The sequence below is a fragment of the Triturus cristatus genome, chromosome 5_2 (assembly GCF_964204655.1).
Source record: "Triturus cristatus chromosome 5_2, aTriCri1.1, whole genome shotgun sequence".
NCBI lineage: Eukaryota > Metazoa > Chordata > Amphibia > Caudata > Salamandridae > Triturus > Triturus cristatus.
In genome coordinates this window covers 1,095,612,781-1,095,635,311 of record NC_140588.1, presented here as the reverse complement: position 1 = coordinate 1,095,635,311, position 22,531 = coordinate 1,095,612,781, and the positions used below count along the sequence as shown (strand labels likewise).

General features: G+C 50.1%; 1 protein-coding gene across 8 annotated transcripts in view; it reads right to left on the bottom strand.

Moving 5' to 3' along the window:
• Positions 1 to 22,531, bottom strand: part of LOC146829749 (class I histocompatibility antigen, Gogo-B*0103 alpha chain-like) — a 579,784-nt gene that overhangs the window by 120,126 nt on the left and 437,127 nt on the right. For 2 of the 8 annotated variants that reach the window (XM_085608473.1, XM_085608472.1), the window contains one exon: positions 6,059 to 6,459. The exons of the other annotated variants lie outside the window; for them this stretch is intronic. In XM_085608473.1, the coding sequence (XP_085464599.1) occupies positions 6,386 to 6,459 (74 nt within the window). In that variant the 3' untranslated portion in view covers positions 6,059 to 6,385. Of the gene's footprint in view, positions 1 to 6,058; positions 6,460 to 22,531 lie in introns of those variants that run through there. 8 annotated transcript variants of the gene reach the window in all.

The following is a 22,531-nucleotide window of genomic DNA, read 5'->3' as shown; positions in this document are numbered from 1 at the left end:
GGTACTGGCACATGCAGAGAGGGACAAGGTGGGTTCCCTCCTGGCGTGGCTGGCCAACCCGGCCTGAGGGGTACGCCCATTCTGGCATTGACTACCCCAGCGGGAACACCAGAACATACCCAGCATGAGATTAATTAGATGTTCTTGACATTTTATACGGACCTGTACGAGAGTAAGTTGCGGGGAGCAGGTGATGGCTTGGATGAATTCTTGGCTGAAGTACGACTGCCGCACCTTGAGGCCGACCAGGGGGACGCGTTGGGGCAGGAGATCCCAGTGGGGGAAATTCGTAATGCAATACAACATATGGCGCGTAAGAAAAGTCCGGGGGCAGATGGTCTACCGATTGAATTTTACTCGACATATGTTGATATCCTGGCCCCCAAATTGCTGGCGGTTTATCGGGAAGCCTGGGATTTGGGAAGATTGCCAGTATCCACGCGCGAGGCTATCATTATCCCTTTGTTGAAACCGGGCAAGGATTCGTTGTCTAGATCAGCTTATCGCCCGCTATCAATGTTAACAACCGACTACAAGATTTTAAGTAGGATACTTGCGACTCGGCTTCTTCCCCATATGACGCACCTGGTACATCCTGACCAGGCGGGCTTTATCCCCAAGTGTAATACCGCGACTAATATACGGCGCCTTTTGCGGATTTTGGGTGAGGACCATAGCGAGACCCCGACTGCGGCGGGGCTCTCAGTTGACATTGAAAATGCGTTTGACAGCTTAGAGTGGCAGTATTTGTACCGGGTCCTCCACGTGTTCGGACTTGGGGACTCCTTCGTGGGGTGGACGGAGCTCCTATATAAGTCGGCGACTGCGCGAGTGAGGACGGGCGCGACTATTTCATCCGCGTGCCGGGTAGGGCGGGGCACGCGACAGGGATGCCCGCTCTCACCGTTGTTGTTTGCTTTAGCCATCGAGCCTTTGGCCTCCCATGCCCGACTCGGGAGGCGTTATCCTGGTTTATACCTCCGTGGGGATATGCAGTTTATCTCCCTCTATGCCGATGATTTGTTGATTTTTCTCGCTAATACGAATACAGCTTTGGAGGGCGTACAAGACTTGCTCAATGTGTTTGGGCAGTACTCGGGGCTGAAGGTGAACTGGTCTAAGACTTGCTTGTTTCCGGTGGCCCTGGCTGTGCTGAACCCGTCGCAGGTGGCGGGCATCCGCTGGGAGCCCCACTGTTTGCCCTACTTGGGCACCAACGTTTATCATACCACTGAGGATTTGTTGGAGCGTAATTTGGGTCGGGCCATGCGCGCACTTAAGGGTAGTTTTGAGTTTTGGAGTACGTTACCATTATCGGTAACCGGTCAGGTGGCGTGCCTGAAGATGGTGGCGCTCCCGCGCTTGTTGTACTATTTTCGGACATTGCCAATCTGGGTGCCGGGATCCATCTTCCGACAACTCCGCTCTATGGCTGTAGGGTTCATCTGGGGGTCAGGCAGACGGAGGGTTGCTATGGCAACAATGACGTGCCCGAGAGCTGATGGGGGTATGGCGGTGCCGGACTTTCAGTGGTACTATTTGGCAGCGCAGTTGCAGTGGCTCACTCAGGCTGTAGCTCGGGAATTCCGGGGCCCAGATGGCCCCGAGGGGCGGTGGATTGCCCGCTATGTCTTGTCCTTTATAGTGCTTCAGCAGAAGATGCGTCTTGAGCCGCTCACTGCTGAAGAGAGGATGCTGCGGCTGTGCTGGAATCGGAGCCAACGCCGAGCTGGATTCACTCGCCCGTATGCTCCGGAGATACCGCTGGGTATGTGTACTGCCCTCCCACATGGTGGGGATTGGGCGGCACTGGCCAATTGGGAAGAGTTGGGAATACAAGTGCTAGGAGACCTCTACAAAAATGAAACCCTGTTGACATTCCAGACCCTTCAACATAACTACGATCTCCCCCGAGGGGACCATTTGCTGCATTCAGCACTTCTTTCGGCAATACAGCGATACTGGGGGACGGGCCTTTCAGAACCGCAGACCACAATGGCGTGCCAATATGTGGTAATGGCAGCAGGAACTGTTAAAGCCATAACGTGTCTTTAAAGGCGCATGCTGACTGAGGCTCTGGAACCATTACGCACGTTGCAGGGGAAGTGGGAGGTGGACCTTGGCAGAGAAATCCCTGAAAAAACATGGACTCAGTTGGTTAGAAGAGCCTGGAAGAGCACGAGGAATGCCAGGTTTCAACTGATACAATTCTATGTCCTGCAGAGGGCGTACTTGACACCAGCCAAGCGTAATCAATATTTCAACGGGGCGGCCGCTCAGTGCCCGAGATGTAGATTGGAGGGAGCTGACTTCCTACATATGTTGTGGGGATGTACGAGGCTAGGAACATATTGGACAGAAGTGTTGGAGCTACTGTGTAGTATAACTGATCATACGTTAGAACTGGCTCTGGGCACTTGTTTACTGCACTGGTTCCCACATACCGCTAAAACAAGAGTAACAAGTAAATTTATAGACCTGGGCCTCGTATTAGCTAAGAGGGAAATCACACTGCACTGGAAATCAGAGAGGGGACCAGGAGTGCGGAGATGGCGGTCGGAATTACTCAAGTGGGCACGGAGTGAAGGAACACTTAGGTTACAACAGGCCCTACGCACCAATAGTGACAAAGCGCAAGAGGCGGCAAGGGCGTGGGAGGCTCTAGTTGCAACAATGCAGGCCCCAGAAATAGGTTCGGAGGAGGGATCGGAAGTGGAGGACCGAAGGGGTCCAAATGGCGCCGAGGCGCAAGGAGAATGAACCAAGTTACGATTAGTGGGTAGTGATCGCTAATACAAATGTATGTCTTGTACTGCATTCTACTATTCATTATTGATGTTGTACTACATTTTGATACAACCTAATTGTTTATGAAGCTTGCTAGAGAGGCACACCGATGGCAGAGGGCAGTTAGGGGGTGGGAACCGCAATAAGAAGCGACTCGTAATATGTTATGCTGTCAGTTATACACAGGATACTGCGATGCTGCACTAGATGTCGAGTTGTTTGAAAATTAATAAAAAATATATTTTTTTTTAAATGATGTATTGTGTTTGTGAATTGAACCCGTACAGTCTGGGTGTATGGATACCGTTTGGCTCTATACTTGGAATCCACGTGCCGTGTTTGCATTGTGCAGTATTGTGTGTCTGTCCCTAGAATGTACAGATGGGTCACCACAGGCCAGGGCACTGCTCCTGGTAAGGATGTCTTCATCAGGACTCCAGTTCCCATGCATAACGTTTAGACAGTGCTTCCAGGTCCAATTCTGTTTCTAACCACCGTTCAAGGTACTTAACTGTGTGCGTCTTCAGCTGCTTCTTGCGTTGGGGGCTCAGGCCCAATGGGCTCTGTCTGTTTGGTTCTGTTTTTAATTACATTATAATTTTGGACCGGGCTCAGATTCCTGTGGTACTCAGTTTGCTGTCAGATGTTAACTCATTATGTAACATTCAGGTTCAAACTAAAAAGAGAGGAAACACTAGATGATCCTCAGAGACACAGGTGGCGGCATTCCATAACACATACGCTGCACGCTGATGATCCTCAGAGACACAGGTGGCAGCGTTCCATAACACAGATGCTGCATGCTGATGATCCTCAGAGACACAGATGGCGGTGTTCCATAGCACATATGCTGCACGCTGATGATCCCCAAAGACACAGGTAGCGGCGTTCCATAACACACATGCTGCACGCTGATGATCCTCAGAGACACAGATGGCGGCGTTCCATAGCACATATGCTGCACGCTGATGATCCTCAGAGACACAGGTGGCAGCGTTCCATAACACAGATGCTGCATGCTGATGATCCTCAGAGACACAGATGGCGGTGTTCCATAGCACATATGCTGCACGCTGATGATCCCCAAAGACACAGGTAGCGGCGTTCCATAACACACATGCTGCACGCTGATGATCCTCAGAGACACAGATGGCGGCGTTCCATAGCACATATGCTGCACGCTGATGATCCTCAGAGACACAGGTGGCGGCGTTCCATAACACACATGCACGCTGATGATCTCCAAAGACACAGGTGGCGGCGTTCCATAACACACCTGCTGCACGCTGATGATCCCCAAAGACACATGTGGCGGCATTCCATAACACACATGCTGCACACTGATGATCCTCAGAGACACAGGTGGCGGCATTCCATAGCACACATGCACGCTGATGATCCCCAAAGACACAGGTGGTGGCGTTCCATAACACACCTGCTGCACGCTGATGATCCCCAAAGACACAGGTGGCGGCGTTCCATAACACACATGCTGCACGCTGATGATCCCCAAAGACACAGGTGGCGGCGTTCCATAACACACATGCTGCACACTGATGATCCTCAGAGACACAGGTGGCGGCGTTCCATAGCACACATGCACGCTGATGATCCCCAAAGACACAGGTGGCGGCGTTCCATAACACACCTGCTGCACGCTGATGATCCCCAAAGACACAGGTGGCAGCGTTCCATAACCCACATGCTGCACACTGATGATCCTCAGAGACACAGGTGGCGTCGTTCCATAACGCACATGCTGCACGCTGATGATCCCCAAAGACACAGGTGGCGGCATTCCATAACACACATGCTGCACGCTGATGATCCCCAAAGACACAGGAGGCGGCGTTCCATAACACACATGCTGCACGCTGATGATCCCCAAAGACACAGGTGGCGGGGTTCCATAGCACACATGCTGCACGCTGATGATCCCCAAAGACACAGGTGGCGGCGTTCCATAACACACATGCTGCATGCTGATGATCCCCAAAGACACAGGTGGCGGCGTTCCATAGCACACATGCTGCATGCTGATGATCCTCAGAGACACAGATGGCGGCGTTCCATAGCACACATGCTGCACGCTGATGATCCCCAAAGACACAGGTGGCGATGTTCCATAGCACACATGCTGCACGCTGATGATCCCCAAAGACACAGGTGGCGGGGTTCCATAACAAACATGCTGCACGCTGATGATCCCCAAAGACACAGGTGGCGGCGTTCCATACCACACATGCTGCACGCTGATGATCCCCAAAGACACAGGTGGCGGCGTTCCATAGCACACATGCTGCACGCTGATGATCCCCAAAGACACAGGTGGCGGCGTTCCATACCACACATGCTGCACGCTGATGATCCCCAAAGACACAGGTGGCGGCGTTCCATAACACACATGCTGCACGCTGATGATCCCCAAAGACACAGGAGGCGGCGTTCCATAACACACATGCTGCACGCTGATGATCCCCAAAGACACAGGAGGCGGCGTTCCATAACACACCTGCTGCACGCGGATGATCCCCAAAGACACAGGTGGCGGCATTCCATAACACACATGCTGCACGCTGATGATCCCCAAAGACACAGGAGGCGGCGTTCCATAACACACATGCTGCACGCTGATGATCCCCAAAGACACAGGTGGCGGGGTTCCATAGCACACATGCTGCACGCTGATGATCCCCAAAGACACAGGTGGCGGCGTTCCATACCACACATGCTGCACGCTGATGATCCCCAAAGACACAGGTGGTGGCGTTCCATAGCACACCTGCTGCACGCTGATGATCCCCAAAGACACAGGTGGCGGCGTTCCATACCACACATGCTGCACGCTGATGATCCCCAAAGACACAGGTGGCGGCATTCCATAGCACACATGCTGCACGCTGATGATCCCCAAAGACACAGGTGGTGGCGTTCCATACCACACATGCTGCACGCTGATGATCCCCAAAGACACAGGTGGTGGCGTTCCATAACAAACATGCTGCACGCTGATGATCCCCAAAGACACAGGTGGCGGCGTTCAATAACACACATGCTGCACGCTGATGATCCCCGGAGACATAGGTGGCGGAGTGGAGTTATTTCAGTTAGCGTGACAAGCTATTTTTCTGTGTTTCCTAGCAGGTCTCTATTTCTTCGTCCTCTGCCCCCCGGCCTATCCATTTCTTATACATAGGACCCCCAGGGGCACCCCGCTGTCCCCCCTCCCCCAGAGTAGGTTACCCAAATGACACACACAAGACAGTTGGTGTTGGGTAACAATGCTGCAGGTTTATTACATAATTCCAGAATATGTAATGGGTGGGTTATCTTACGGGTGATCCAAGGGCAGGCAACCAACTGGGTCGTCTGCCCGCCTTATGAGCCGGGCAGCGCGGGAGCGATGCCCGCTGTTGCTGCCATCCATGTGATTCTTTCTACGATCACGTGCCGTTGGTAACTTCTACTCACGCCCCCCCTCTCGGAGCAGAGCGTCGCTTAGCAAGCCCCCGGTTGTTCAGGCCCACAACCGCCCGCAGGACTAGTGGGGCGCCGACACGGCTTCCGGGACCCTCCCATGAGGCTCCTCGGTTTTGGCTCAGGCACCCCCTATGGTGCCGCGCAGAGGTACCCTTTGTACCGGCCTGCTTCCAGATCGCCCTGTAACTCCGCCTGCAACGAAAAAAGAAAACATTACAACGCTCAGAAACCCCCCCCCACCCAACCCCTACACCGGGTAAGCGGTAGTGAGGGAAATGGCGAGGTGGGCGACAAAGAGGTCACCAGGAAGGGTGGGGGAAGGCTAAATAGCCTCCCCCTCACACCCGGGCCAGGAAGTGACACACATTGCGCGTCACTTCCTGGCCAGCCCGAGGAGGGGGGCTCCGGTCGGCGTCCCCGCCCCCTCCCTATGGGAGAGGGTGGGGAGGGGTGACCGGTGCCCCGGGGGCACTAAGGCGCCGACCGCCGATTGGCCCCCTGCGGGGGCTGCGGTCAGCGGCATTTCTGGGGGGATTGGGGATTGTATGTTCATCATGGTGTGCCTTTCCGTTCTTGCAAAGAGGGGGGACATCTGGTCTTTGTGTGTCATTTGGCTGACATTCTTTAGGTCTCGCTGAGCCCCAGCGCATGCGCTGGCTCGGAGAGACATTTTGTATTTGGGATTTTTAAAGCGCTGCCTGTGGCCTAAAGCTTGAGTGCACGCGAGCGTGCACGTGCGCAGCCGCCAATCACTGCTGCGCGCACACCACTCGCGTGCTTGCCACACAGCGCGTCCCGTCCTAGCGATCGCGATCACTTTCGCTTTGATCGCGATCGCTATTACTTTCGCTTTCACGGCCGCGCGGCTGTTACTTTTACGGCCGCGCGGCCAATGCTTGTTTTATTCTATTATATGCTGTTGTATGCTTTTATGGTTTAAATGCGTGAAACCGATTCAAGATTACTATGATTTGATTTAAAATGAAGCCAACCTGGCTAGTTTCATAGTTGTATAGATTCTTATGAAGCCTCGGTTTTACTGACTGGTTAAGTCACTTGAAACCTCTCCTTTCCTCCCGTCCCCGTGGAATGCATCCCCGAGTCACTTAACCCCTGACCAATCAGCAACGCCGTTGTGTGTTATTCTGCTGCTCCACCTCCTTTTCATTTCCCTCTTTTCGTGGTGGACTTTTGACCCATCTAACCAATATTTGCTGCTTGTTATTGTTTCCTGCCTCGGCATGTGTTCCGATGTACATGTTTTTGCCCTACGCGTTCAACCAATGGTAGTTCGTTTGCAGGCAGTTTCTGACACCAGCGGGTTTCAAGTTGTCAATTTGAATGCAATGAAAGTCCGCCTTCACAGCTTGCTTTTGGAATGTATGTATGTTTTTTTGCTTTGAAAATGTTTCTTTATTTTTGAAACTGAGCCATGTTGGTTAATTGTTTCCGCATTACTTTTCTGTCTGCTAGATTGTGATAGTTTTCTTTTTATTTTCATTGCGCTTATGTTTTTAAAATATGTATTCTTATTGTTTCTTTGTGTTTGAATTGAATGTGCAGTGCAGCGCTACACACAAGCCCCTGCTTTCGCACACCTACAGCTGCGGACGTCACGACCCCAGCCTGCCCACAGAGTATTGTGTGATAGGCGCAACATTTTTGAAAGATCCTTGAGCCTACTAACGCTGCCCCATTTGACGACTTGGATAGTCGAGCCCTGGACACCATGATCGGTTCCTAATTGATAAATGCTGCTTCTGCGCACACTCGTGCTCATCCCCTGCACTTGGTAAACAGATCACCCGAATGAACGCCCACCATTTTCTGTGTTAAATACACTCCGTACGGCCTCTCACCTCGCACAATTAACTAAGGGGTCTGGCATGCCCCGCGCAACTACTTGTTAACAGCTCACAACGCTGTTAAGCATGTTGCCCTATCATGAGCACTCTGTTTCCTCCCACCGTCACTCCAATCACCAGTCATACCGAAAACACAACAGATCACCCAAATGGCCACCCGCCATTGACCGTGTTGAATATCCTCTGTGCTGCCTCCCACCACATAACACATTTTAAGTGGCCTGGCATGCCTAGCGCGGGCTGCTTTAATCAGCCGACGCCGCTGTTGTCCCTGTTTCCTCAGCACAAGCCCTCTGTGTTTCCTCCCGGCATCTCTCCAATCACCAGTCACACCGAAAATACAACTTTTCAAACCAAAGGCATCCTACCTACCCATAAATGTTTTTGAAAAAACACGATAAGAGGCTTCTTACAAGTAGCGCTGTCCTCGCGTGCACAGCCCTAAGTATCAGTAAATGTCAAAGCTTGCCCGTCCTTGTTGAAGAAATTAGGGCGCTTGCATGGAAATAATTATTTAAATATAGTACATTGTATGAAAGAATTTTTCAAAATCATTGGAATATTTAGAATCAAACCAAAATACTGACACACACCGCTGCTGTGCAAGCAGACTGGCATTCATTTCCAGTATCTATTTTTTTTTTAATAACGTTCTTAATGTGCTTGCTCCCTTGTTTAAATTACATACATTATGTACAAAAATGCCTTGCCAAACGTGGTCATGTGCCCACCTTTGCACGTGTAAAACATACACTAGGGCAGGCACGCAATGTAACAGCAAACAACGCGCATGAATCCATTACTAATTATGAGCTAAACGTGTAGAGGTGAAAGCAGCCAGCACCGCGATGAAGCCAATAGCGCGAAAAGCACTACATTATTTGGAAACCTTATTAGCTCCTGGGATGTTTTGCTTTGCAGACTCAGTTAGTGCTCCGCAGGTATATACTTGCAGCACTTCAAGCCACTATATGCAGCTGCTCACCAACAGACCCTGTGCACGCGCACCAGTACCAGGACATTCCTACAAATGAACGGATCGTGAATCGCCCTCCGGGCACTGTAGGACCTGGGGTCTCCAGGCCCTATGGGGCGGTAATGTGACACGAGCGGTTGGGCAACCAAAGGTCTGTGTGTAAAGCAACCATACAACACGCACCTCACATGCAACGAGGGACACACACAATAAGTGACGCCACACTGGAGAAGTTATGTAAATACTCAAGTTTATCCAAGTAGGTCACGTTAGATGCAGTTCATAAGGTAGCAGTACATTTCATAAGTTGATAATACCATTCCTGGCGCTGTTCATGTCACTCAGGAGTTATTACATGCGGGTCATATCCTAGAGACACATCATGATAGATATCAGGCCTGCCTGGGATATAAGGGGCATTCAATGAGATGTCTGCGCGCGCTTCCCTTTCCTGCAGCGCCTAGGGAGGTTCACAGCACTATGCGCGCTAAACGGTGATGACCTCAGAACGGGGCACCTAACACAGAGAGCTACTCGTAATCAATGACATTGGGCACTTCAGCACGAAACATAAATAACCGTGCACTACTCGTAATCACTGACAGGTAACACTTCAATGCGGCACATGAATAACAGAGCGCTACTCGTAATTACGGACATGTAGCACTTCAGCACGGAACATAAATAACAGTGCACTACTCGTAATCAATGACATTGGGCACTTCAGCACGGAACATAAATAACAGTGCACTACTCGTAATCAATGACATTGGGCACTTCAGCACGGAACATAAATAACAGTGCACTACTCGTAATCACTGACAGGTAACACTTCAATGCGGCACATGAATAACAGTGCGCTACTCGTAATTTCTGACATGTAACACTTCAATACGGCACCTGAATAGCAGAGCGCTACTCGTAAGTACTGACATTGAGCACTTCAATATGGCACATGAATAACAGAGCGCTACTCGTAAGTACTGACATTGAGCACTTCAATATGGCACATGAATAACAGAGCGCTACTCGTAAGTACTGACATCGAGCACGCCAATATGGAACTTGAATAACAGAGCGCTACTCGTAATTTCTGACATGTAACACTTCAATACGGCACCTGAACAACAGAGCGCTGCTCGTAATTTCTGACATGGAGTACTTCAATACGGGGCATGAATAGTCAATGTGCCTCACGGAGCTTTTAGCGGGGAGCGCCCGGGACTTGAGGAGCGAGCCTCTCGGCTCCGATGCAGTTCGTAGGGCACCACGCATCAGTACAGTCAGGGGGGACACCCGGACAGGATCCCTCGGCGGGGTCTCTCCGTTGCGATGACAGGGGGAACTCCCACGGAGAGGGAACCCGGGCTAAGGGTGCGGTGTGGCTCCCAACCAGCAGGGGGCGCACCGGGGGTGATCCCAGCCTTCAGGCTTACCTCGATCTCCGCGTCGGAAGGCGTCCGCTCCAGCGACAATGGGGGGACTCGGCCCCGGCCTCGTGCACCTTCTCACGTAGCTGCGACGGCAGCGACGGGGCCCCAGGCTTCTCCGTGGGCCTGGCGACTCTGCAGGGCACTCTTCCGGCCTCCGGGCCGCGGCGGTGAGCGCGCTGGCTTTCACGTCACAGGAGGGGGAGCTCAAGTTAAGGATGGGGGTTCTGTGCTCGGCGGAGCCCGCTGCGGGGGGTCCCAGACCAGGGCAGGGAGCGCAGGGGTCACAGCGCTAATACCTGGTCGATCCCCGGTGGTTCTCCAATCGGCTTTGCATCAGGGTTCAGGGGTCAGTCTGGACACGCAGTCTCAGCGCTTGGTGAATAGGTTTTAGAGTTCAGTCTGGACACGCAGTCTCAGCATTTGGTGAATAGGTTTTAGAGTTCAGTCTGGACACGCAGTCTCAGCATTCAGTTTGGTTCTCAGCTGTTAGATGAAGTCTTGTTGGCGCAGATGTATCTGGTGCCCTTAAGGGTTCTGTTGCAGGGGGGGTAGGGATGGAGAAGGCGACTAGGTCCTTCCTAGTCAGGCTGGGCAGAGGTTCTCTGGGTCCTCCTACTGCTGGGCAAGATCAGTGGGATTCACAGGGTCCCTCACTCACTTAAGAGGCAGCACCTAAATCCTGTAACTCTCAGAGGCATAAGTCCCTGGCTAGGCCCTACCGCCTACACTCCTGGTGGATTCTTCCAGCTCTGCTTCACCCCACTGGCCAACTCAACACAAAAAGTTCCCTACCTCACTTAAGTAGCCCAAGGTCAGGTGACCTCTAGCCAAGGCGGCAAAAGTAAAACCCCACCTCTCTTCTAGAAGGTTCCAGCACATTCCAGGAGCTTCCCCATTCTACCTATGGGACAAAAAGGCGGCCTGGTGTCGCAACATTGTTGTGGGGTCCCAGCCAGCTCCTGGCAGCTAGGGTGCTACTATGAAAGACCACTCTGCAGTAGCAGGGGTCTGTGGCAGCCATCTTGGGTGAAGGGAGCACCTGCACCTTAACACTGTAAAAACGAAAAAATGAAGGGAAAAAAGGGCCAAGTCCAACAGGCACTTACTGCGCCTGCGCTCCACTCCATTCCTCAAGGTCAATAACTGAAAGTTTTAATAAAAACTAGTGGCGCTGAATATCATCCAGGGATATTTGTGCTGTATGTGGAAATGGTGTTTTCATGGACCCAATGTCCATTTTAACAAAGTTGCGCGAACAGACACAGTCAATTCAAGCTTTTCCTTCTGCAAAGCCTCCCTCAGTCTGAAGCTGGATGGGCGATAACTTTTTAAAGTTTGTACTCAGTGCATTACTTTAGTACAGAGAAATTCTGGGCAGGGATCTGATTTTATGTATGACCCCCCCTTCACCCCTCCCCCCAATCATTACAAAAATAAGGAGCTGTCGTAGAAATTCATGTTCATTTAGAGTTTATACCACCTACAAATTTTATTCTACGTTTGTGTATTGTTCTGCTAGTAATGCACAGACAAACGTAAGTTGTAATTGTATTTCTTCCAGACCAATGACAGATCACATTGCCTCTAACTCACCCAATATTGTCGAGTTTTAACGAAGGACATTTGTTGTTTAAATGACTGAGAGCAGAAGGAGCAGGCCAGTCGGCCCTGTCAGTTGTAAGTGCTATATAAATAAATTTACAGTTGACGCTGATTGACATGACTTTTCAAAGGAGACTCGAAAAATTCCCAAAACATTCAATTGAGATCAGAAAGCTATAAAAGGAGATACAATGTCTATAGTTCATGCAGTCACGCGTTTCCAACCTATGGCAATTCAAAGCAAAGACCTGATTTCATTGAAGTACTTGAATTGATCAGAGACTCTGAAGATCTATTTGATCTTGCATACACTTAAGTCAAGGTGAGCCGGTGTTCTTCAGATCAAGGGAGTAGCCAGAAAATTAAAATACCCCCACTTTCAACCAAAGGTCTTATGGCAAAGCAAGTCATCGTAACCCTCCCCAGAAGAGCTTGCTTGTCTATTCCACCCAAACATCTACCCATTCATCTTTTCATCATTCATACACCTGCTGATATCCACCATTCCATCCTTACATTCTGTTATCCATTCAGTCTTTCATCCAACATTCAGTCTGTCACATCTGCTCATCCATATCCAAACCTCTTCATCTATCTTTAAACCTATCCATAACACAAGCCCTCCCTTTCACTCAGTCATCCATCCTTTCACTCATCCATCCACCCTTTCATACATTCATCAATCCATTTGTCCTTTCAGTTATCCATCCATCTTTCACTCATCCATCCACCCTTTCACTTATCCAACCATCCACTTCATACATCCGTTTATCCTCCCTTTCACTCATCCATTTGTTTACTCAGCTATCCATCCTTTCACTCAGCCATTACCCTTCGACCCATCCATCCACCCATTTACCTTTTTGCTCATACATCTTTTCACTAACTCATCCATCAACCCATTCACTTATGTGTCCATACATTCACCCTTCCACTCATCCGTCCACACTTTTACTCTGCCATCCATCTACTCTCCCTTTCACTCATCAATCCATTCCTTCACTCATCCATCCTTATAGCCATTCTTTCACTCATCCATTCACCAGTCCACTCAGTCATCCATTCATTCGCTCATTGATCCATCCATTTACTCTTTCACTCTCTCATCCATCCTTTCTCTCATTCATCCATTCACCCACCCATTTAGCCATGCATTCTTTCACTCATCCACCCATCCTTCCTCTTTCATTCATGCAACCTTGCATCAATCATTTTGCTCATTCATCTATGCATGTATCCATACATCTTTTCACTCACCCGCAATCCACCTTTTCATTCACACATCTATCCATCCATTTTTCTTTTCACTCATCCATCCACCCTTTCACTCACTCATCCTTCCATTCAGTCACACTTTCACTCATCCATCCATCCTCCCTTTCATCCAGCCATCCATCTGTCCTCCCTTTCACAGATTCATTTATTCTTTCACTCATACGCCCTTACATCAACCTTTCACTCACCCATCCAATCATCATCCATTCATCCACTCATTCAACCCGTCCATCACTCCAGCCTTTCACCCCTCCTTCTAGTTACTCTTTCACTCATCATCCATCCTTTCACTCATTAATCAATCAATTTTTCCCTCATCAGTCATCCACCCTTTCACACATCCATTCAGCCATCCATTCATTCGTCATATCACTTACTCATCCATTCATGTATTGATCCATCTCTTCACTCACCCATCCATCCACCATTTCACTCATCCATCCAGCCATCCTTTCACTCACTTACCTTCCCACCCTTTCACGCAGCTATGCAGAAATAAAAATAACACAATTTGTATTAAAAGCAACTTTACTGTTTTCATTAGGGGACATAGGAAACGTGAAAAATACAGGAGTTGTCTAGAGTGAGAAGTACTAAAATAAATACTATACAGAGGCAACACCATTATGTCATTGGTGAGGAAAGAGTTAAATGTTTGCTGCAGCCACACAGTTCCACGCCACACAATTCCACAGCACACCACATACTTAAACTCCACAACACAAACAACATTCCACAGTATTACACCCCATAGCATACAATCCCACTCCACATAATTCCAGCACTCGATAACACATAATTACTATACACTATTTCCACTGCACACCATGCCACATAATTCCACTACAAAAATCCACCCAACACAGTTCCACAACTAACACTTCCAATCCAACCCACACAATTCCACTACACACCACTAACATACACCCCATAACACATAGGTAAAAGACATCATCATTTGCAACGCCAAGAGCTCTAAGTCAACCAAATGCGAGACCTATTGCATTTTCAATGCTTGTATTCTCCTCTCTCCACTGTCATTGTCTCTTTTTAACTGATGGAAGCCTCACACCTCTGCTTTTCTCCGCTCAGCTCACGGAATCAGGCACTTCAGCAACAGTCTGAGCTTCACTGCGATTTCTGGCCATGCACTTTTTTTTACCAGACCTCGGGTCCGCGAAGCGCATATGTTAACAACTCAGTGCTTGTACCCTTCATGGCCACCGTAGTCAGACCACGGCCCACAATATACTCAGTGCTCGGTCGCCCCTCTCAGGCCACTGATATACCACTCAGTGCCTCGTACGCTTCACGATCACCGCTGTCACACCACAGCCCACGGTATACTCAGTGCTTTATATCCTCTCAGGGCACTGCTATCACACCAGAGTACACAGTACCTTGTACCCTCTCTCAGGGCGCTGCTATCACACCAGAGTACACAGTACCTTGTACCCTCTCTCTGGGCGCTGCTATCACACCACAGCACACAGTACCTTGTACCCTCTCTCAGGGCGCTGCTATCACACCACAGCACACAGTACCTTGTACCCTCTCTCAGGGCACTGCTATCACACCATAGCACACAGTAACTTGTACCCTCTCTCAGGGCACTGCTATCACACCATAGCACACAGTAACTTGTACCCTCTCTCAGGGCACTGCTATCACACCACAGCACACAGTACCGTGTACCCTCTCTCAGGGCACTGCTATCACACCATAGCACACAGTAACTTGTACCCTCTCTCAGGGCACTGCTATCACACCACAGCACACAGTACCTGGTACCCTCTCTCAGGGCACTGCTATCACACCATAGCACACAGTAACGTGTACCCTCTGTCAGGGCACTGCTATCACACCACAGCACACAGTACCTTGTACCCTCTCTCAGGGCGCTGCTATCACACCATAGCAAACAGTAACTTGTACCCTCTCTCAGGGCGATGCTATCACCACAGCACACAGTACCTTGTACCCTCTCTCAGGGCACTGCTATCACACCACAGCACACAGTACCTTGTACCCTCTCTCAGGGCGCTACTATCGCACCACATTGCACAGTACCATGTACCCGCTCTCAGGGCACTGCTATCACACCACAAGACACAGTACCTTGTACCCTCTCTCAGCGCACTGCTATCACACCACATCGCACAGTACCTTGTACCCTCTTTCAGGGCACTGCTATCACACCATAGCACACAGTACCTTGTACCCTCTCTCAGGGCGCTGCTATCACACCACAGGACACAGTACCTTGTACCCTCTCGCAGGGCACTGCTATCACACCACTGCACACCGTACCTTGTACCCTCTCTCGGTACACTGCTATCACACACACAGCACCATGTACCCTCTCAGGGCACTGCTATCAGCACAGCACACAGTACCTTGTACCCTCTCTCAGGGCGCTGCTATCACACCACAGCACACAGTACCTTGTATCCTCTCTCAGGGCACTGCTATCACACCACAGCACACAGTACCTTGTACCCTCTCTCAGGGCACTGCTATCACACCACAGCACACAGTATCTTGTACCCTCTCTCAGGGCACTGCTATCACACAACAGCACACAGTACCTTGTACCCTCTCTCAGGGCGCTGCTATCACACCACAGCACACAGTACCTTGTATCCTCTCTCAGGGCACTGCTATCACACCACAGCACACAGTACCTTGTACCCTCTCTCAGGGCACTGCTATCACACCACAGCACACAGTATCTTGTACCCTCTCTCAGGGCACTGCTATCAGACCACAGCACACAGTACCTTGTACGCTCTCTCAGGGCACTGCTATCACACCACAGCACACAGTATCTTGTACCCTCTCTCAGGGCACTGCTATCACACCACAGCACACAGTACCTTGTATCCTCTCTCAGGGCACTGCTATCACACCACAGCACACAGTAACTTGTACCCTGTCTCAGGGCACTGCTATCACACCACAGCGCACAGTACCTTGTACCCTCTCTCAGGGCACTGCTATCACACCACATTGAACAGTACCTTGTACCCTCTCTCAGGGCACTGCTATCACCACAGCACACAGTACCTTGTACCCTCTCTCAGGGCACTGCTATCACACCACAGCGCACAGTACCTTGTACCCTCTCTCAGGCCACTGCTATCACACCACATTGAACAGTACCTTGTACCCTCTCTCAGGGCACTGCTATCACACCATAGCACACAGTACCTTGTACCCTCTCTCATGGCGCTGCTATCACACCATAGCACACAGTACCTTGTACCCTCTCTCAGGGCACTGCTATCACACCACATGGCACAGTACCTTGTACCCTCTCTCAGGGCACTGCTATCACACCACAGCACACAGTACCTTGTACCCTCTCTCAGGGTGCTGCTTTCACACCGCAGCACACAGTACCTTGTACCCTCTCTCAGGGCACTGCTATCACCATAGCACACAGTACCTTGTACCCTCTCTCAGGACACTGCTTTCACACCACAGCACACAGTACCTTGTACCCTCTCTCAGGGCACTGCTATCACCATAGCACACAGTACCTTGTACCCTCTCTCAGGGCACTGCTATCACCTCAGCACACCGTACCTTGTACTCTCTCTTAAGGGGCTGCTATCACACCACATCGCACAGTACCTTGTACCCTCTCTCAGGGCACTGCTATCACACCACAGGACACAGTACCTTGTACCCTCTCTCAGGGCACTGCTATCACACCACAGCACACAGTACCTTGTACCCTCTCTCAGGGCACTGCTATCACACCACAGCACACAGTACCTTGTACCCTCTCTCAGGGTGCTGCTATCACACCACAGGACACTGTACCTTGTACCCTCTCTCAGGGTGCTGCTATCACACCACATCGCACAATACCTTGTACCCTCTCTCAGGGCGCTGCTTTCACACCACAGCACACAGTACCTTGTACCCTCTCTCAGGGTGCTGCTATCACACCACAGCACACAGTACCTTGTACCCTCTCTCAGGGCACTGCTATCACACCACATGGCACAGTACCTTGTACCCTCTCTCAGGGCACTGCTATCACACCACAGCACACAGTACCTTGTACCCTCTCTCAGGGCACTGCTATCACACCACATGGCACAGTACCTTGTACCCTCTCTCAGGGCACTGCTATCACACCACAGCACACATTACCTTGTACCCTCTCTCAGGGCACTGCTATCACCACAGCACACAGTACCTTGTACCCTCTCTCAGGCCACTGCTATCACACCACAGCACACAGTACCGTGTACCCTCTCTCAGGGCAATGCTATCACACCACATGGCACAGTACCTTGTACCCTCTCTCAGGGCACTGCTATCAGACCACAGGACACAGTACCATGTACCCTCTCTCAGGGCACTGCTATCACACCACAGCACACAGTACCTTGTACCCTCTCTCAGGGCGCTGCTATCACACCACATGGCACTGTACCTTGTACCCTGTCTCAGGGCACTGCTATCAACACAGCACACAGTACCTTGTAGCCTCTCTTAAGGGGCTGCTATCACACCACAACACACACTACCTTGTACCCTCTCTCAGGGCGCTGCTATCACACCACATCGCACCGTACCTTGTACCCTCTCTCAGGGCGCTGCTATCACACCACACCACATCGCACAGTACCTTGTACCCTCTCTCAGGGCACTGCTATCACACCACAGGACACAGTACCTTGTACCCTCTCTCAGGGCACTGCTATCACACCACAGCACACAGTACCTTGTACCCTCTCTAAGGGCACTGCTATCAACACAGCACACAGTACCTTGTACCCTCTCTCGGGGCGCTGCTATCACACCACAGCACACAGCACACAGTACCTTGTACCCCCTCTCAGGGCACTGCAATCACACCACAGGACACAGTACCTTGTACCCTCTCTCAGGGCACTGCTATCACACCACAGCACACATTACCTTGTACCCTCTCTCAGGGCACTGCTATCACACCACAGCACACAGTACCTTGTACCCTCTCTCAGGGCGCTGCTATCACACCACAGCACGCAGTACCTTGTACCCTCTCTCAGGGCGCTGCTATCACACCACAGCACACAGTACCTTGTACCCTCTCTGAAGGCGTCGCTATCAGAGTACACCCTGCAGTATACTCTGTGCTTTACAGCTTCCACAGTGTCCTGGAGCTCCTCAAAGCCCAGGCGGAGTGGCTAAGGGCGGAGAAGACAAAGGCGTTGAGTCTAAGGGTGGAGAGGACAAGAGCGCAGAGGACAAGGGCGGAGAGGACAAGGGCGGAGAGGACAAGGGCGGAGAGGACAAGGGCGGTTGCCTGTTCGAGACTGGTCGGGACTAGGACCAGAAATGCTGCCCAAATTCATATACACCAGTATCCACCCAACACCACCCACATCCACAACTAGAGTATCACACTCACACCAAATGTACTCCACACATTTACAACAAACCTACCCTATGCACAATTCAATGTCTCAGCACCCACTACAAAACCACACAAATCACACTATACACCCGTTTGTCTCAGCTACCACACATTTCTACCATCACCTACAACCAGTACACAACTCTATCCTATACCACTAACCAAATCATTTATCATTAACACAACCTAAATCCACAACATATTTAACTATATCCCACCCAGACACACACTCCCTACTCTAACTACTCCTACCAGAACTGCAACAGGTATAGGTACCCGGGGAGGTGGGTGGGCGCATGTGAATCTACAGCTCTACATGCCAAGAACAGATGTATGCTTGTAAGTAACATTTTCCGTTCAAGGCATGCGCTGTAGGTCACATGCTTTGCATAGACTATACAGCAGTTTGCTCGCAAAGCGGTGGTTAACCTGTAGCTGTTGCTGTTGTTTGAAAAAGTGTTTCAAGAACTGCCTGGCCTACATCAGCTTGTTGTTTTGCTAGCACATCTACACAATAGTGTTTGGTGAACGTGTGCAGTGTAGACCATGTTGCAGCTTTGCAAATGTCTGTATGGGAATGGTTCCTAAAAAAGCCATAATTGCCCCTAGTTTGCATCCTGGAGCCATCAGCCTATGTGAGGGCAACCACAAAATGGCTGCTATGCACAAGATGAAACCCAAGGGTTCAGACTAGATCATCAAATGTACAGTGAATCCATCGATGTAACATGATGAAAACACTCATGCATACCGCACTCATCTTTTGCGGTTTGCTGAAACCAGATTCGTCATGATGTGACAACTTTTATTTGAACGGGTTCAGGATTCACGGAACCACAGACCCTCCTTTTGCCCTTACATAGGCAATAACCTAAATTAACGTCAATCTGAATCCAGGTCTATACTCATCAGATCATCAAGATGTTGCTGTAGCCTCATCCTAGTACTGGGTAGCTCTCTCTGGACAGGTCTCCTCGAACACGAAGTAGCACAAAGGCCACATATAACAGGAGCACACTGCACACAAAGACAGAGCAGGAAAAGGATAGCTAGTATCATTCCGATGACCATCAGAATCTTCCATCCCCAGGTGGATAACAATCTCCAGAACCATTCCATTAATGACCAATCTCCTTCGTCCACATGTATAGACTCGGAGATCTTATGCAGCTTGGAAATGGCTTGGAAAACTGTCGGAGCGTTGTCTGGAATGAAAACGCAGCAGCTCGATTGAATCAATTTACATACCCCTCCTCTATCTGCAAGTATGACATCTAACGCCACTCTGTTCTGAAGAGTCATAAGGCGATCCGACTGGAGCTCAGCGGTCAAGTTACTGAGGGCACCGGCAGTTTCGACTACGGTCGACTCAACCACTCTCGTCAATTGCCGTATGTTCCTGCTGTTAACCATAGGTCCCCAGAACGGCAGAAAACCCGTCAAGGAATCTCCCAATTCTTGTCCTGCGGTATCTTCCTTACTGAAGACACCTCTAGCAACTCTCATCTTGTGGTAATCTGCCGCAGCTGTAAAGGTAGGAGGCAACAGGAACGAGACAAAACATGTGCCCAAGAAATCAGGGGGCAACCATGTATACGCTCTGTCATGGCAAATGAAGTAGGTACCCTTAGCGGCTAGAAACGATGGGGAAGTTTGGGATGCAAAAACATACGTCTCAGTGCAAACACTCTTCCCTAACTGAGCTCTCGGGTTCTTGCCATTACCTTGCAGACAGTAATGACCCTGATGGGGTACTATCCAAATCGGAGAGGATCTTTTCGCTCGCTGGTTCCCACTCAGACTAACTCCATATCCGGTAACGTTCCAACCAATATACGCTAGTGTCTCATCTCTCGGGATAGTCTCATAAGAATCTATTCCTCTAATCATGTCGACTATACCCTTGACCAGAGCACTATTCTTTTGATTGTCCTTCACAGAACGTAGGGGGTTAACTTCACGGGCATAAATGAACATGCCCACACAGAACCATTGTAGCTAAATGGCAGGACCAGGTAAGGAATACCTCTATCGGTAGTATGGGGCATAAGGCCACACACCCAACAATTAGTTGTGTTCACTACTAGCTGGTGTTGGTGTAGAAGCTGAACAAAGGAATTATTAGCGAATTCCATTCTCCTAGTGGACTCATGTTCGGGCAGAGGGTGGAAAGAATGCGAAGAAACAGTAGGAGGAGGCATAGGTTGCGTGGTGGGCATGAATGTCACTTGAAAGGAGAATGTCACATATCCAATTAAAAACATCATTAAACTAAACAGCATAAACAGACACAGTATTAAAAAACGTTTTCCACTCATTACTATACACATTTTGCTCTTGAAGCTCATTCTTTTAGCAAGTCTCTCCGTTCCGAAAACTCCATCCTCTACTCGTGCTGCTCGCGGCGGATGGGTGTTCTGTGCTAAGGAATGCGCCTGTCGGTCCAGGGAACGCCCTTAGACCAACCAGAACCATCGACCTAACGTCTTCGGCTTGCACTCCAAGGACTTAGCACCGCGACCCTACAGCTGAACCCGGATGGTGGTTCGAAAATCAAAAATCAAAATAGTTTCTCGGGGGAGAGCTAACCTTAAAAATATCAAAGAAAGAACTTAATTTTTTATTTGTCCCGTGACTCTCGGTCGCAAATTATAACGCTCTTTGCCAGGCAATGTCTGTTCTCGGAAAAGTAGCTGAGGTTCAACAGTGTTCAAACGGTTCAATGGAGGCACAGCTTTTTGAAGAAGATCGTCACTTTCTTGCTCAGTGTTTGTTCCAATCAAACGGGCATCGCTGAAAGGCAGAAAACGAGGCACGGTCTCAGTCTCAGAATCAGGAAGTCCCTTTTGGACCCACCGGTCGTATGGCAGAGGCAGAGGGCCCTCTTACAATGTATGCCGTGAATCCAGTTCTTTTTACCGTGCACTCGTACTGCAGAACGGGTGGATAACAACACCAAGTAAGGTCCTAGCCAGCGGGGATGCTCGTTCTTGGTTCGCTGAAAGTTCTTCACGAACACCCACGCGCCAGGTTCAATAATGTGCCCTGGATCTTCAGAAACCTTTGGCAAAGTATCATGAACCTGTTGATGCAGAACACGCAATTTAGCCGTTAATTCGTACAGGTAGTCAAGCAATACGGGGTGCTCTATCTCACTAAATTTTGTCGGCCGCGGAACTCCCCAAATATTTGCCGGGCGACCAAACAAAACCTCATAAGGACTCAGACCCATTCGCGAATGCACAGTCATTCTTGTGGATAGAAGGGCTAACGGCAAAGCATCAGGCCATTGTAGGCCGGAGCTCGCTTGAATTTTGGCCAATTTCAGTTTTAACGTGCCATTGTAGCATTCAACTAGGCCAGCTGACTGGGGATGATTTGCAGCGTGGAACATCTGCCGCATTCCTAACCCATCACACACTCTCTTCATCACTTGACCCACAAATTCACTCCCATTGTCACTCCAGACCATTCTCGGCAAACCATACCTAGGGAAAAATTCCTTAATAAGGGCTTTAGCTGTGGACAAGGCAGTATTGTCCTTCAAGGGGTAGGCTTCCACCCATCTAGAAAAAGAGCAAACAACCACTAGGACATATTTCAGGTTGTTGCACCTCTCCATGTGGATGAAATCTAGCTGCAAAGCCTCAAACGGATACGTTGGAGGAGCAAAATGACCAGCTGGAGTTGAAGT